The sequence below is a fragment of the Barbatula barbatula genome (assembly GCF_947034865.1).
Source record: "Barbatula barbatula genome assembly, chromosome: 17".
Lineage (NCBI taxonomy): Eukaryota > Metazoa > Chordata > Actinopteri > Cypriniformes > Nemacheilidae > Barbatula > Barbatula barbatula.
In genome coordinates, this window is record NC_136780.1 from 14,886,256 (window position 1) to 14,903,417 (window position 17,162).

The 17,162-nt window shown below is 38.4% G+C and overlaps 2 protein-coding genes across 3 annotated transcripts in view; both read right to left on the bottom strand.

Moving 5' to 3' along the window:
- epm2a (EPM2A glucan phosphatase, laforin) overlaps positions 1-9,822 on the bottom strand; it is an 18,294-nt gene extending 8,472 nt beyond the window's left edge. Inside the window, exons 1-2 of the mRNA XM_079477483.1 lie at positions 9,472-9,822; positions 2,394-2,568 (exon numbers count right to left, since the gene is read on the bottom strand). Of these exons, the coding sequence (XP_079333609.1) occupies positions 2,394-2,568; positions 9,472-9,721 (425 nt within the window). The 5' untranslated portion in view covers positions 9,722-9,822. The remainder of the gene's footprint in view (positions 1-2,393; positions 2,569-9,471) is intronic.
- A 1,002-nt stretch (positions 9,823-10,824) lies between these two features.
- On the bottom strand, positions 10,825-17,066 carry fbxo30b (F-box protein 30b). 2 transcript variants are annotated; one of them, XM_079478836.1, is made up of 4 exons: positions 16,871-17,066; positions 15,627-15,717; positions 13,179-15,540; positions 10,825-12,675 (listed from the first exon to the last, which is right to left on the bottom strand). In XM_079478836.1, the coding sequence occupies exons 3-4, from the start codon at positions 15,507-15,509 to the stop codon at positions 12,472-12,474; spliced, it is 2,535 nt and encodes an 844-aa protein (XP_079334962.1). In that variant the 5' UTR covers positions 15,510-15,540; positions 15,627-15,717; positions 16,871-17,066; the 3' UTR covers positions 10,825-12,471. The 2 variants fall into 2 exon arrangements, with proteins under 2 accessions (XP_079334962.1, XP_079334961.1); XM_079478835.1 differs by lacking the exon at positions 15,627-15,717.
- Positions 17,067-17,162: the final 96 nt, after the last annotated feature.

A 17,162-nucleotide genomic window follows, 5' to 3' on the forward strand; every position in this document is an offset into this window, starting at 1 on the left:
TCTCTTCCACACCGTAAAGCATCACTTTTACCCTAATTAACTGCTGCTGAGGCGGCTTTCCATAACACTCTAAAGATTCTTTTAGCAATTGAATATCACTTTGCTTCCGGATTATATTTGTGACGTCATCAATTCTGTAACGATGACTTCGTTGGATACAAATGGTGGAATGTTGGAAACTGTGATTTTAGTTGCTGGCGCGGATAGCGGGGTTACTGGGACAAAGGTTTCTTTCACCCACATTCCGCTCACAGTCAACTCATTGACCAAGGATTCCAGTGAAGAAATACAGTGAAAAAGGTCACGCTCACTCTCAACACGCGCTCAGCACCCCCACACCCCCAGCATGCACCAGAGAGAGAGAGAGAGAGAGAGGTGATGGATACCAGATCAAGAGTCTCTGGACGTTATAACTAGATGTTATACTATCTGTGGGTTTTTGACTTCACAGGTTTTAAACTGCAAAAGCATAACGTAAAGTGGAATTTACAGAGTAAATGTAACTTTTATTTGTTGCCAATTGAGGTTTTCTCCTTTGATGTGTTTGTGTGTTTTCATATTGACCCACAGAATTAAGATAAATCTTCTACTTACATAGCCTACTATAGTGGTGCCTTTGATGTTCTGCATGGTTTTATTGGGTTCCAAATCTGGCCTCGAAGTGAATATAATATTCAAAAATGCCTTGCTCAAAGGTGAGTATCCTTATGTTTTCATTTTATGTTTATCTAATTTTGGAAATAATGCTTGCTGCATGATCCTGTCCACATCTGGAAACTTGAATACTCTTTAAAAACGACACTCAACTCTTCCACCAATCTTGACTTTTGCGTTTATCCAGAGAGGAAGTGTGAACTTGACCACAGCAGCTGTGTGCCGTGTTGCCAAATCCAGCAGAATTAAGCTATTTTTAAACTGTCGCATGAATAGTTATTGCATAGTTTTTCGCGGCCACTGCTGCCTTTGGCTTGATCACAAGGGATATTAGACATAATAAAACTGGCCTTACTGATGGTGTTTTCTAAAACGTTTTCTTTACAAATTAATCTGATCAATAAATTATTAAGATTTAATAATCATGAAGCAAGCTAGCTTCGAAAGCATAAAAGAGGAACCCTCCTTCATAGCTGTTCCAAAACGACGGCAGAAACTATTGTCTGGCGTAAAGTGAAGGTCATTGTTCCTCTGTTAAATTTGTATTGAATATGTTGTGTTTGTATAGCACAAACAGTACAGATGAATTACTGTACATGATTTGTTTTAATATTTGGGGTTTGTATAACTCCATAACTCGAATAATGATGTTTGCATTAGCTGAATAAAAAAATTGAGAAGGAACTTGAAATTAACGTTTCTAATTAAAAATTCTGAGAACAGCAGAGGAGCAGAAATTAGATTATTACAAACTCCATTATACAGAAGCAATCTGCCATGACGGCGTTACTCGTTTTACAGTGTAATGAAATTGTGCTCATATATAGATTTTTCTCGGAATCATCCGAAAAGCCCAAAGAAATGATCATAATAAAATTGGAGCAATTTGACACAGATAAGAAGTATCTGTCAGCTATCCTGGGCAATGCCGGCTCACCATCTTTATATATTATACTCTATTATATTGTAAATATTGATTGTCGGTGGAGCAAAAGATAGATTCTTGTTAACATTCGTGAATGATTTGTTAGTGTTAAAGTGATAGGTTATAATTTACTGCCAGTGCATTAAATGCAGACAATCAGATATATAAGTTATACAAGTTAAACATTTTACAATGCACATTTAGGTAAATCTAAATAGTTACTAAAATAGTTATTTAAAATAGTCACTTTATAAAAGCATACTTCTATAATGTGAAAAGGACTTCTGTTCATGACTGAAGGGGTTGTGTTGAGCTCTTATTTGGTCAGTGACTAGCGGCACTACAGAGTACAAGATATCACACACCTGCTCTGCGATGACTGCTGCTCGGGATTCTGTTCTCTAGTGTGTAGTTTTACCTCTCCATCTGTGATATTCATCTCCATATGGTGCTTTTCTGATTTTTTTTATAAACATTCTTGTTTGCGTTGTGCATGACTCATCAGTGCATGTTATACCAAAGGAGAAAAACAGCTTGCATTGTAATCGTTCATGGAAATTGAATAACTTGCCATGCCTTTGAAACAAATTTCTTTCTTGACTGATGCCGCGAAGACAATGTGGGTTCTGGTTTAATCTTAAAGGAACAGTGCGCACAACAGATCACCAAGAAAACTCAACCCACACGCTGTACTCTAAACTGAGCAGCAATGCAGTGATTGTGCGTCGAAACACGGGTCCCTGAGTCAAACAGCAAAGCATAACTTTGCCCTTTAAAACCGTGTGATAGCAGGCAGAGAATCATTCACACGTACTGAGAAAAGTGGATGGCCTGCTGTTCCGCCACACTGAAGTAGAAGTCTGTGGTGTGTTGCATCTCATCGGTGTGGCCAGTCTCCTCAATCCAGTGACCAATCGGGTGGCAGTACACCCCGTTCACCATGTCACTGTCATCATACACGCACTGCCTGTCATGATGCGGACCGTTGCCTAGCGACGGATACAGAAAAAGCAATTGCAATTACAATTAAATTGCACATTAATGACTCATACTGTATGTCCAAGATGGTAAAAAATATTTTATAGTTCTCTCTGTATTTTTAAGCTATTATCTTGTTTTGTAACTAATGACCATCACAACGTTTTCCAAAATAACCATGGCATGAAGTCAAATTACGTAATATTAATCTGCAGCTTTCAAATTTTTTGTGACATGGCAACAACACAACTTCCAGCATGTTGCCACTTTGATTTGATTATGTTAACAACAATACTATAATATATTAATAATTAAATAAAAAGCTAATTTATTATATCTTAAAGCAAAACTGCATTTTTAAATCAACAAAAACATATTGTGATTGTGTAAAAGAATATGTGTAGCTGGTGTGTGTGTGTGTGTGTGTGTGTGTGTGTGTGTGTACACTCATAGAAAACAATGGCATGAAGTTTCAAGACCCCTTGAAATGTTTTAAAATACAGAATAGTTTCATAAAATTAGACACTTTTATTCTGTAAGGCTTTTAAAATACAGCAGCAACGCCTCGCTGTGTTCCATCACAGCGAGGCACCACATCCCTTGCAAAAACCTTTACTCATTCGGTTCCTCTGTGGTGGAATGAACTGCAACATCCTTCACAACTTTCATAAAGCAGCTCAAAACATACCTGTACCGCAATTATTTGACTTGTGACTTGTCTTGGGTTTTAAAAAAATGGTAAAACTTTACATTAGGCTTCACTTAATAAAGCATTGGTAAATATGTTCATAAACAAGTCATTTACAAATGTATTCTAAAGCACATGTAGGTTTTACTTACTATTGTATAAATGGTTCACATGAATCCGCTATATTAAGGCACACTTTCATGGTTTGCTAACATTTATAACTCTTAACCTTTTTTCAAGTTTGTTGTTTTGAATGAATACTTCACAGGCCTCCACTTTCTATAAAGTGCACTTTCATGTGCTGTCAATACTCCTAAATGTAAGAAATCACTTCAGAGATGTAGCCTCTGTTTCTACAATAAAGAATAAATGAATGTTTTCTGGTTTTGATTAATTAGAAGTAACTGGAAGTAATTGAATCATTAATAAAATATCTTAAACAAACAAGTTTACAACAATCTTTGTGAATTTAGTGTTAAAAAGTGATCAAAGGTTTGATGAATTTATCTTGGTACAAAGAAAAAAAGCTTTTTATAAGCATCTTGAACTTAAGGCATTCTGAAGGGCACCGTAAGACATTCAGAATCGGATCAGGAAAGCAACATGGTTGGACAAGGGATATAAGATATGAAATATACAATAATAAGAAAAACCAACAGTCCCTGTCTGACAGCCTATTTTGCAAACAACATCAAGATAATAATAAATCTGCTTTCGAGTCAAATAAATAATGAATTTATATATATTTATTAAGCATTTATAACATGTGAGTTACAATGGCTCACTATTTGGCAGGTATTTCGTTAAAATCCCCCTTTTTATTTATGCAGTTATAACTGCTTTATAATGCATTTGTAAATGATTTATTAATCATTAATGGCCACAATTATAAATGCTTCATGAAGGGAACCTTAATGTAAAGAGTTACCAAAAATAGAAAACAAATCTTGTTGTTCATTCTCTCCATTGCTTATTCCAGCTTTAATCCCCCTAGTAGCATTGCCTTGTCAACTAACGGTACTGTTTAGCGTGTTGACATAATGTTCATATGCTCTCCTTCTTGTAAGTTGCTTTGGATAAAATCATCTGCCAAATGAATAAATGTAAATGTTTTATTTTCAAAGGGTTTTTCAGACTGGGGTGACCTGACATCAAAGAGTTCACATTTAAAAGCTGTGGCTGGCCCTAACATATTGCCTGCAGCTCTGTAATTGTAGATTATTTTTGATATTCAAATCAAAGGCTTGGTGCATGTCATTATAAATAGTATGAAATGAGCCCTTGTGCTTATGAAAGTGGCCAGAGCAGATACAAACAGAGAATTCACCCCAGATCTTCTAACGTGTGTGTGTTTGTCTTGGACATATGGTCGCCCTGAACATGTACAGTTTTCATACCAAATTCACATTCATCTCGAGAGACTGTGGGGGGTCTGCTGTTTGTCTGACATTTATCATGCCGGCCTGCTGTTGTCGTTATCTCTAGTGCTGAGATGCTGAGAGCTGCAGCCCACACAGAAAACACGTCGACTAAAAGCATGAACAAAATCTCTACAATTATTATAGTCACCATAACAATCTTAACTCAAACAACACACATTTGCAGACTTTCTAGGGCTTGGAATCTTAAGGTTCGGAATGTCGACCAAAGACTGAAATCATGATGAATTCATTGTTGAAATTAAACTTTGAAGCTCCTAATCTCAGAATTACGTTATGAAATTTTAGCCTGGTTTTCACAGACTGGGTCACATGATAAAAAAGTTAAAATATCTTAAGTCTGTTTGAAAATGGGGCGGATACATCTTGATGCACCACATTTTAGTTGAATGAACTTTAAAGGGATAGTTCACTCAAAAATGTTTATTCTGTCATCATTTACTCATCCTCCTGTCAACAAAAAAACAAAACAAAATACATTTCTAAAAATGTTGGTAACTGGACCCAGTTTACTTATATTGGTTTTGTGTCAATAAAATAGAAGTGAATGGGGACCAGAGCTGTTCAGTTACCAACTTTCTTCAGAATATCTTCTTTTGTGTTCTGCAGAAGATAGTCATTAAGGCTTGAAATGACAAGAGGGTGATAAATGAATTATCAATTTTGGGTGAACTATCACTCAAGATTTAGGGTAGAAGACGTTGAATAAATAAGCTTACATTTTATATAGATTCAGAATAACTTACTCCCTATTTTGATAAAAGCCTAACATTCTGCAACATACATTTTTTGGGGGTTTTCATTTAAAGGGGTCATTTGACGTGGCTAAAACGAATATTGTTGTTTGCTTTAGATGTAATACAATGTGTAAACACTATTTAAGGTTTAAAAACGCTGTATTTTCCTCATACCGTGCATGTTTGTATGCTCCGACTCTCTGAAACGCGTGGTTATTTTACAAAGCTCATCGCTTTGAAAAGCAAGGTGTGCTATGATTGGCAAGTTCACTAGTGCGTATTGATTGGTCGAATACTGCACGGAAATGTAACGCCTCATATCAACAAACAACCATATACATCATAGTTTGTGTGAGATAGAAATACCGCCAGTGCTTCGGCCCTTAATGATCAACCAGTGTTACGCCATGTCTCATCGCGACTCAACAAAGAAAATAAACCCCATTATACATTCAACATTTGTTGCATACATTCTTTTTATTTTACAATAAAACTTACAGGCTGCGAATCTGAAGCGCCAGACAGTCCTTGGGGAGTTTTAACTGTTGGAATTGCCCCACTTCTTAACAAAAGCTTCCGTGCATAGCTTGATCTCCCCAGATTGGTGAAGCAATCGTTGGTGAAATGCTGAACCTGAACATTTTGATTGTACTTCTCTAGAACAGTGTTGAAAATAAAATGTAACCATTCGGTTTTTGTTGTATTGTCTTTTGGCAGGGCAAACAAAGAGGATTTCTTTTCACAATGAAACACACATTGTCTCTGCAGCATGGTTGCAACGGACCGGTACAATGAGATTTACAAGACCCCCCACCTTACTTGCGTTTAGATTTGGGCGGTCTTAGTCTAATCATACCACGAACTGACATAGATTTGTGGGGGTGTGGTTACACAAGGCTCAGGCAGGTCTGGGTGAGCATTCGATTCTAGATAAAATACCTCTTTTGTTCCGACACATACATTTCATTCATGCTAAAAACACTTAAATTCATGCTAACGCACCTGAGGCACTCTCTGAAACAATTCACCTGCTGCGGTGCTCACTCAACAAGAATAATTTAAATCTACTAAATGCCTCTTGCCACAATAAAAAAGTCTCTGCTGTTTTTAAATGAGACAATCTGAATGTGTATGCCAGCAAACAATGGCTCAATCAAAACCTCCGCCAACAGACAGCGCGAGCACTAGAGCAGATCCTCGATTTGTTGCACACATTCAAATGATAAACATGATGGAATGAGAAAACCGCTACTCAGGTAGGGAAGGCAGTTTCAGGTTCCCTGACAAAGCAGGTCATAAACAAACTGACTGGGAATGTTGACGAGGAATGTCTGAATCCTTCAATTTCAATTATTATTTGCTGATTGACAATCACAATAAAAAAGTTAATTTGTCTCAAGGACAGTGAAACAATTCAAACACAGAACACACACAAACATTCACTGGACAATGCACAAAAGTATACTTAGATCTCTCTCTCAATCTCTCTTTCTCTCTACAAGTTATCGACCTCCAAAATTTTAATGTGAGTATTTTAGTTCAAATCGATGTCCTTTGTTAAAGTCCCCCTGTGGTGATATATCTGTTTTTATAAAAAAATATATAAAATGACCCGTGTATGTGGGGACTAATATAAAAATGAGTATATTTTCTATAAAACTGCAGTTTAAAACATTCAGTTTGAAACTGCCTCTGTTTATGACATGATTACCCTTTAACCAATCACACTAACAGATTTAAGTCATAGATATGCAAGGATGGTGTTTAGACTTCGCACTGAAACGATTGCTGGTCAGCTCTGCTTCTGCAAAACGAGCATGTGCTGCTCACGTTGAATGAGACATCCATATACCTATAATCAATGACCCGAGCTCACGATTCATTTGCATATTAACTAAACAATGTATGCTAAATAAAGCAGGGGTGTAGAGTTATACTCAAGTCATTGCATGAAGAAATTATTTAAAAAAAAAAAGTTAGATATGCTATTTTAATGCTTAAACATGCGTTTTAACCAGGACTCTCAAGTCGCATCACGAGGCACACCCTTTTCAACCAGTAACGAACATTATGCAATATTGGTATAAATATTTACGGCACATTTAAAACGGTCATTGCATTAATGGTGACCGGTAGATTATTATTGTGCGTCAGCCTGTGTCTGCCACGACCCGATTACCAAGAAGTGAAGGGAAAATAATTAAGGGAGCGCCGGGCATTTCCGCCACTACTTAGGCTAATGTACTTGATGTAATGAACCCTAAATAATCCTCAGTTTTACCTTTCGTAGAGACACGGATCGGGTCATGGATCTGTGGGGGCAGTGTCCCCCTTGCCATCACTGCTAGTGAAAGGAGCGGGCAAGCTCCTGGATTCTAAAGCTTAAATATGGCTTTTGACAATGTTGATAAAACTTTACTGTCTACATTGTGATTTTTTTAGTGGTTGAAATAATTGATTACATAGAAGTATTTGAAATAAAAGACAAAGCATATTTAAGAAGGTATTTATATAAATTGGCATTATAAAGACGGAAAAATGCCTATAGATATCACTTCCAGGGACAAATTTGGAGGAATATGCCAATTTTGTGTTAAATTGTGATTGATACAGTCAAAGAAAAATAATTTCATTAATGTTTTACATTAATCCTGCTGTACAGTATGTACATTGAGCACTGCTGTTAAGTTGTCTTGTTCGGGCCAATTTTTACATTTCTATTTCTAAAAAATATAATATCTTTAATCCAATTTACCAATTGTCATCATTTCTATTTGTGCTGGTCAATCATAAACAATAGGTAAGACTGAACTGCTAGAGAATTTGGTGGGGCCGAGGGGGTGCTGTAAATTTGAGTGGCTCCTCCCCTTACAGATGTCATCTCACCCCAAACTTTTGATAAACTTGATGAGCCCTGATGGTTTTTGTATACTTGACAGACAAATGGAAAAAAGTACACTAACCCTCTCTTCTCTCAACAGGTAGTGGTCTGGCTTTTGTTGAAACTAGTAACTTTGTATTAGCACCTATTGTATTATTGCTCCCTGAACTCTTTGTAAGTCGCTTTGGATAAAAGCGTCTGCTAAATGACTAAATGTAAATGTTTTAAGTAGGGCTGTCACGATTATGAAATTTGGCTGACGATTTAACATCTAATAAATCTTTGCGATTATGATGATTAATTGTCTGTTTTAAGGCTTTGACGATTGTGACGATTAATTGTCTGTTTTACAGCTTTGAAATTTAATTCTCATACATTTTTGATTCAGCTTTGAAACGACCATATTGTTCTGAATATAACACTATGTTTTTATTTCTTAGAAATACTTTTGGAAAAAATAAGGTCATCATAAATGTAAGTCCTGTCAATAATATTAAGTAAATCGATCAGGAGTGAATTGAAGTCACCATTAAAATGCCATCAGTCGTGTTTTTTTTTTCACTTGCAAGACTGCAATAACAGTTTACTTCTATGTTAATGAAATTTTGGCAGATTGGTTTTCACACCGAGATTAGGTTAAATAATATTAAAATGTACTGCAGGTTATTTTTATGGTATACATGTTTTAAGTGATCGTGTTGTGGTTGTATATTTGACAAGAATTGCCATGCTTTTGTTACACCATATACACTAAAATGTGCAATATACAGGCACTGCAGCTCCCCCTAGGGTTTTCTATAGAGATGTGAAATAATTGTGATCTGAAACCATTATTAAATGCAGTTTTTATACATGTATCATAAGTGATGATTATAAAACTGATTTAAAAGAATGGGGGATTTGGATGGTTTGCTTTAAAAACACTGTAATAAAATAAAATAATGCAAACAATACTTTTGTTTAATCACTCTCGCGATTGATGTCACATCGCCCACCGATCAGTCTGCACATCTAGTCTATGATACGTCACCGCCACCTAGTGATCGCAGTAATTTATTACACATTACGACACAGTTGGCTAAGAAGCAACACGTTTGGACTAATAATAATAATCTTTCATCAAACTGATATTAACTCGCAATAACTTCATCTATTACATCTTCACATACCTTCCCAAATGTATCGCCCACCGACCCGCTTTATAAATTTAAACCACAGTCTATCTGTGTACGGCTCGGAGAGAGGTACATCTCCGGTCCACAGACACGGCTCACAGGTGGAGAGGACTGTGCGGCTCGACTTCATCTTTATGGCTCGGTTCGGATCCCAGTGTCCCATCTCCGGGCGTGAGCCCAACACAAACACCTCGGTGTCTGAACACGACGGTGTCAAGATGACGCCAAACCTGAACACGAGCATGTCCTGCGCTTCACAATATATTCACGTGTGCTGTTACTGTTGACATTACAGAGAACTGTGCTAAAAATACTCCTGTTGTGCTCATGCACAGGGACAAGTACAGTGGCTGAGATGGGACAACTGCCGAAACGCTAAAGGGCTCTGTGTGTTTTATGAGCTGTGATCTTCGTACGTTCACTTGCATTACTGATAAATTAGTTTTTTTGTGCAGTAGTAGATATTAACACATTTACCAGTTTCAAGTGGTAAAGGAATTGTAAGGTGTGCAGCTTTCAGAATTGCAACATAACGGTCCACTTTCCTCACAAATGGGCTCAGCTAACTTTTTTTTTAGCCATGCAGAGCCTTTCCTTCTCTGTTTGTTGGGTATTACTTCTGTTTTGTGCATTTTGACAGAAAAAAATACCATGTTGTCTTAAAGAATCGTGTTCGTCACATCCATAACTGTTTATTTCCCTCATCTTAAATAGAAAATAGTTTACAGCCGTGTATTTGTCTGGTGTCTGGATTTGTCTATATGTCCTGATATCAACCGGGGTTTAGGACAAAATAAACAGCTGTGACTGGAAATGTCACATCCATAATGCTGGAATTGCCCTGATAATGCCTGCAGACATATCCCTGCATCAAAGCAGAATCCCATTATAACCAGTGTAATGGAAGAATTCCATTTCTTAAGCCCATATAAGTGAATAAGTGTATGTAATACAGTTTCTGCATAGACCTTTAAATAACGTGTCGTGCATAAATGTGACTCTCTGAAGATTCATGAGTAACGCACAGATCCGGGCCATTTTGCTTTTATGTTGGTGATATGACCAACACACACCATGCAAGAAATGTTAAGGCAACTGCATTTCACTTCCTTTTTGCTTGATATACTAGCGTGTAACTACAATCAGAAATATTTATATTATTAAATGTCCAACTGTGCATTACAGTGTTTCCCTTCTATTTACTTCATTGTGGCTTCGATATGAATGAGGGTGCGGTCCCACTGATAAAGTTAGTAAGACCTGAGAGACACGAAAATCAGGGAATCAATTTACTTTCTTTCTTAAAGGTTGTCACATTTAAAAAAACAAATCAGTGAAAACACAAAAGATAATAAAATATGTTTTTTATTCATCAAAACCACATGCATCTCCAAGCAACAGTTCTGGTCATTTCTTTTCGTCTAGAGATCATTAAAAGTCAAGACATTATCATAGATTTAGTTACACAATTTGTGGGCTGCATAACAAAATAATTTTCAGTTTGATTACACAGACATGAACACACAATCTTGGGTGACATACAAGTTGAGAGGCCTAAAACAGCTCTCTAATACATAAATGCTACATAGCTTTCTTTAACCCCCGAGAGGCGAACACTATTCTGTGGTGATACCATTTATTTGCAAACACAACTCAAATTTCAGTTTTATTTAGCAGATTTCACCTTTACAAATACATATGTTCTCTGCACACATTTATATGCGATCATTACAAGTGATGACACACATCTTATGCACGAGTTACAGAGTGTTTTCTAGTGCTCCTCAGTTGTAATGTTACCCAAGCTTCCTCTGACCCTCTTACTCTCCATGGGAAGCACAATAGCGTAGTGTCTGTTTGCTGAGCATAAATGAATACACGGTGGGCCAGAGTGCAGACAAAGGCAAAATTTCCGTAAAGTGCAAATATTTGACTGTAAATGTTGAGATATGGTTGGCATGCTAACCTGGTATGCTGATATTGACTGATACAGTAATAAGTGAACCAAACGTGTATATACTTCAATACAGTGTCCAAAGTTACAGAAATAAAAACAAGACTGTTAAACAAGTCTATGCCATGTTTAATGTTTTGACAAAATGTTTGTCTTCATCTTTTCCACTAGACTTTTTGAAGATGTATTTTGTCATTGAGCCTTTTCAATGGACTGTTTTTCCGTTCACGAAAGCCTTGTTTTTATTTATGCCAAAAATGAATTATTTTACTGAAGAGTCCATTCTTGTCATTTCTGGATGCTTTTAGAATTGTCAAAATTAGAGCTGACAAGACAGATTATGTTTCTATGTAAAATGCAGACTGTAAATATGTTGTTAATAGTTGTAAATAACAAACAAAATGAACATCAAACATCTCTCAAAGTCACAATCCAAAAGCAAGGAGCAAAAGAAAATAATAAAATTCAAGTCCCACTGGATTCTAGGCATGACAGCTGGATCAGGGTGAACTGAACCTGTCTTCAGTGTCGATCACCACAAACTACAGCGTAACTGATCCAGAGACAATTTAGCTCTTAGATGATCCAAGATGTCTTTTATAAACAATCAGGGTAACTTCACCAAACCATGCAAATATAACAGTGTGGGTATGTACTGTCAGGAATCAGCAGTCATTAGCTGATTATCGTGCTGTGTCAAGACACATAAATCAAGTGCTATTCGACAGATTAAGTCTCATTTAATCGCACCAAAACGAAGCCTTGTATCGCCAATGTCTACTGTCCCCTAAAACCTGTCTTCTGTCTGGATATTAAAGCATGGGTGTGTGTCAGAGGAGCAGAACATTTTTAGTGGATTAAGTGTCAGATCAAACACCTTCAAATCCAACTCATATTTGATATATTAATAAAAAAATAATTTTACAATCAAAACAAAAAAAATATTTTGTTTCCTTTTTATTTACACAGTGATAGTATATGGTAGATTAAAGAGGTTAGATAATGTAGTGTTAAGTTACGTCTTGACCGTTCCCATTGTGTTAAGACACTGGTTTGAGAACAGATCGAAGTGATCTACCGTCTCGCGTTAACTCTCTGGTTGTGCACATGCAGGGAAGTGGAACCGCTTCGACTTGTCTGAGAACTTCATTGTGTGGACATTGTTTTAGGTGGTTTGCCATGCTCGAGATGTCTGCAAACTCCCACCTGTTAACTGGACTAAAGGCTGTACTAAAACGCCAAACCTGTGGAAAAACACATGATACCGGTGAAATTAATTGACACTAACAATGTGGTACAGGACAAACCAAGACGACTATGATTGGCTGTTTAGATTTTATTTTGTATTAAATACGTTTGAGGAGTTAAATATTTAACATTAACTTTTTATACTCTTTATATCAAAAGAAACTATACAAATCATAATTGTAAGCAAAAGTGAAGGTGTGAGAAACGCAAGTGCAGCTTTTTTTACGGTGTGTATATTGACAGTTATAGATCCACCGGTTTCCCTTTATAAATGACTAACACATATGGCTGCCACCTGCTGGTTTATGAAAATGATTTCTTCTTAAGCATTTGCAGAACATACGTACTAGTTGGTCTTTGATTATAGCATTTGTAGTGTGTTCAAGAACAACATATGTTGGTTGGGTGTGTGTATCTTTACAGTACCAGCACATAGTTTTATTTCACTGAATTTGTAAAAAAAGGTTTAGCCACAAAGAGATATGATTAACAATTGTACCTTATCTTTGATCTGCCAGGAACGTCTTCCGTCTGAATACTGCTGCTTCTCCCACTGAACCACAACCATGCCACGTGTTTGCAGCAAACTGGCACACACATCTCTCATTATACGTGACACCATTGATAGCTGACACAGGCTAAAGCCATCCAGAAACCGTGCCACATGTTGAAGTACCTCAAACGGCAACCCGCTCAGGTGATCACACTTGGGTTCTATGACAGTCTGCGATGGAGGCTGCACCCCAAACGACCTAAGGTGGCGGTCATGAACAACCTTTGAACCTTGACTGGATGGGCAGAATCTGCGTTGGGAGTACGTACAGCCATAATATGCTAATGGACAGCGGTGCTCCATCCAGCCATTGAGCCCGGAGTGGATGTCTCCGTGAACGTTACGGAAGTGCGAAAGGAACTCCTCTCGACGGAAAAGCTGACCACACTCAAAGGTAAACATGGAGCCCTCGCGTGGAGCCCAGCTTGGTCGTGGCACAAGCTGCTCCAGTGTCAGATCCAGCCGCAGGGTGCAAAATGGACTTGGTTGTGAAAGGCGGGGCGCAGCTCGGTCGCAAGCAGAGGCCGATGCCACTTCTCCAACCATAGTGCTTGTTGCCAAGATGGCAGCAGGGAAGCTAAAGGTTTGGGTGCCGAAGTCAACGCGCGTCCCGCCGAAAGCATAGACTGTGTCTGATATTCTCCGAGCTCGTGGCGACTCCTCCAGGCAGAAGAGCAGAGCCGCAGCGGTAAAGTCCATTTCGCCAAGGCCCATTGGGTCATTCTGAGGCTCCTGATCTAAATCGGAAGTGTCCACAGCTTTGTCCTCCATTTTGCATCGTGGATGTCTATGGAGGAAGCTGTCAGTAAATGACCCCTTCCGTCCATTAAGTGCAAGTGGCATAAAATTTCTGAGCAACTGAAGGTTTTGGAGTTTCCTCTCAAAAGCCTTGTCTTCAAAGTCTAATGCTATCACAGGCAGTGCACTGTCTCTCTGGACGGTAAAAGTCTGAGCATGTACGGGCTGCTGCATCAACACGGCTTGTGACCCAGATGTCTCCTGTATTAAGAAAGGGTGTTGGCCATGTCTTATTTCTGGTCTATGGGGAATTAAAGGACCTAATAATTCCCAAGAACCTCGGGACTCTGGACATTGATTGTCTTCTGTGGTGGATTCCATAATGTCATGGACCGTCTCATTTTTACAGTCTATAATACTACGAGAGCCATTACAGAAACCTTGCTTATCGACATCCTGTAACATGACTGGGCAACACTCACCTGCTTCCAGGTCAACAAAGAAATCCGAGGCTGTTTCTTCACCATCAATACCCCCCACAGCCCCAAGCTCCTCTTGGACCTCATATGTTAAGTCTTTCATATCAACATCTGTAGACTCCACAATTTCTGATTGGTTGAGCTTACCATTGTCATTAACACTAATCGGGTCAGTAGCTTTAACAGCATCTCCTAGTGCACCAAGGGCAGAGGCCAAGCTCCTGCCGAGCTCCATCAGTGTTTGGTGCTGTGAAGGCTGTAGAACCTCCTTTAAGCCACTAACCCCATTGGCTATTTTATCACATTTACATCTGTTCTCTTCCTTTATCATTTCATTCAGTTCTCCATTGCGATCCGAAAGCGAACCCGGCTCGTTATTGGTCGTGCAGCCGGTGTCTGAGGAATTAAGGTGGATCAGGACGTTGAGAGTAGCAGCTAGGCTTTTAGTCGTCTCTACTGTGGTTTGGTAGAGCTCACCATAATGTTCATCATGTAGGCCATTAATCCCATTTGTAATCTTGTTTTTGGAGCAGCCTGCAGTCGACTCAATCTCAGCCATCTCTACTTGCCTGCATGGAGCCGGAACAACTGCGGCAGACTTTTCACTCTTGAGAGTCTTTTTCTCTGGACAAGTCGTTGGTGACAAAGAGACGAGTTTGAGTGACGCTAACATGGTGCGCTGGTCCTGAAGGGCGAGCACCATGTCGAGCTGCTCCACCTCATCTGCTTCCTGACTCAGACGCTCGTACGAACGATAATCCTCATCATTTACCGGCCACCTATTCCACTCCATTGTGCAGCACACCACACCTGCAGGGCACACTTCAAGGTGTTCTGCCATCTGGCCACGTGCCAGAGTAAAAGGGCATCCTATGCTGTAGTTAAGACATGGCACCCTCTCAAGTGGGCACAGCAGCTTGTGTTCGTCAACCTTGCAGCTGTGGAAAACTGCACCGCATACAAGTGGGCAGTTGATGAGGTCACAGGAAGTGCCAGGTTCAGGCTTAATCATGCATCGCCTGTTTATACAGGAAGCGCAGTGAACATGGGGCTCCTCCATTATTTCAGACAACAGTCTGAAGTCTTAACCACTGCAAAAGTACAAAGAATAAAATATTTTAAAATCTCATACAAATATATCCCATACAAGACAAAGCAGGTGGGCTGAATCCAATACCTGAATTGTAAGTATCTGCCGATACAAATCCGGATCTGATACTAGTCCTGCTTTTTCCTGATCAGTGTAGAATTGTGCGTATTTTACGAGCCTGTCCGTCAAATTGACATACAATAAAAAAGTATTGTGCAACCTCTGATCTATTAATGACTTCACAGGCAGTCAAGATAAGTCAATGCTTTAAGCACATATGTCATCCCTCATTTACTGCCATAGCAGGGAAAATTAATTCTATGGGAGTCAATGGGGGATTAGATCGGTTTGGTTACTGACCTTCTTTTGTGTTTAGCCGAACAAAGACATTTATACAGGTTTGGAAACGTTAATCATGACAGAATTTCCATTTTTGGGGCGAACTATCAATCCCATTAAGCTAAAATGAGATCACTAACTGACTAGATAGTTGTTAAACTTGACCATCCTGACCAGACACTGACCAAAATCGTATCTGGAATTTCTAATTCCAAAAGTTTGTTTTAAAGCTTTCATGTTATTTGTGTTTTATATAGTTTTGTGTTTATGTGTTATACTGCATCTTTACTCTTATTCATATGATTACATGACAAACACAACAGATCTTAACTGAGAATAATTATACACTGGTTATCTATCCAATAAAGTATAAAGAAAAGTTAATTTTTGTCATTTACAAAATGGCATCAGAAGGACATCAAGTTCTCATGTTCTTCAGTGAATGTGCTGTGTAATGTATGGTAAAATCATTCTTGTGAGTTGAACTACTGTACTGATGACAGATTCCCTCCAGCTTTCCTTTCTGTGTACTGCTGCCCTACAAGTTCTTGAGCAAAGACACCACATTCAATCACATAGAGAAAACCCTTAGGGCTTTATTACATGAAGTCTTGTATGTAAAGTAGTATCCATGGATTTTGGTGGAGTATTTACCATTTGTATCATCATGGTTTTACCACAAATATCACGGTTTAACTTAATGCAACTGCCAAAAAATAATGAATAATTTGTGAAGAAATGCAGATTTCATTAGTTATTTAGAAAATGTTGTCATTATAAAATGGTTATAAAGACCTTTTCAAAAGAACTTGTTAAACCCACTCCCACAGAACTGAAATGGCATGTCGTGTGGTTGAAAATCAAACTGATTTATGAATGTGATGGTGATATTTTGGTCGTTGTTAAACTTTGTTTTTATTCTCTCCTGTGGTTAGCCTGTTAGCTAGCTCAACTTTCTGTCTGTAGTACACATAAACAAAGTGCTCACTTACCCACAGACTGCGTCAACTAACTCCTCGAGTCACTCACACGAGCTATTTGCAAGTTTTGTAAACACTTATCCGGAAACAGTATGAAAGGTGACTCTTGAAAACACTGCTGGGTGAATGTGTACACAATCATCGCCGTTTGTGCTATCCAAAAACGCTCAGTGCGGACGGGACGCACGCGGATGACGTCATCTCGCACAAGCCGGCGTAATGACGTCGCGGTTTATTTAGCGACTGGAACTAAGATAAATAATTCCACCTTTGTGATTTTTTTTGTTTATTCTTGTCTGTTTTG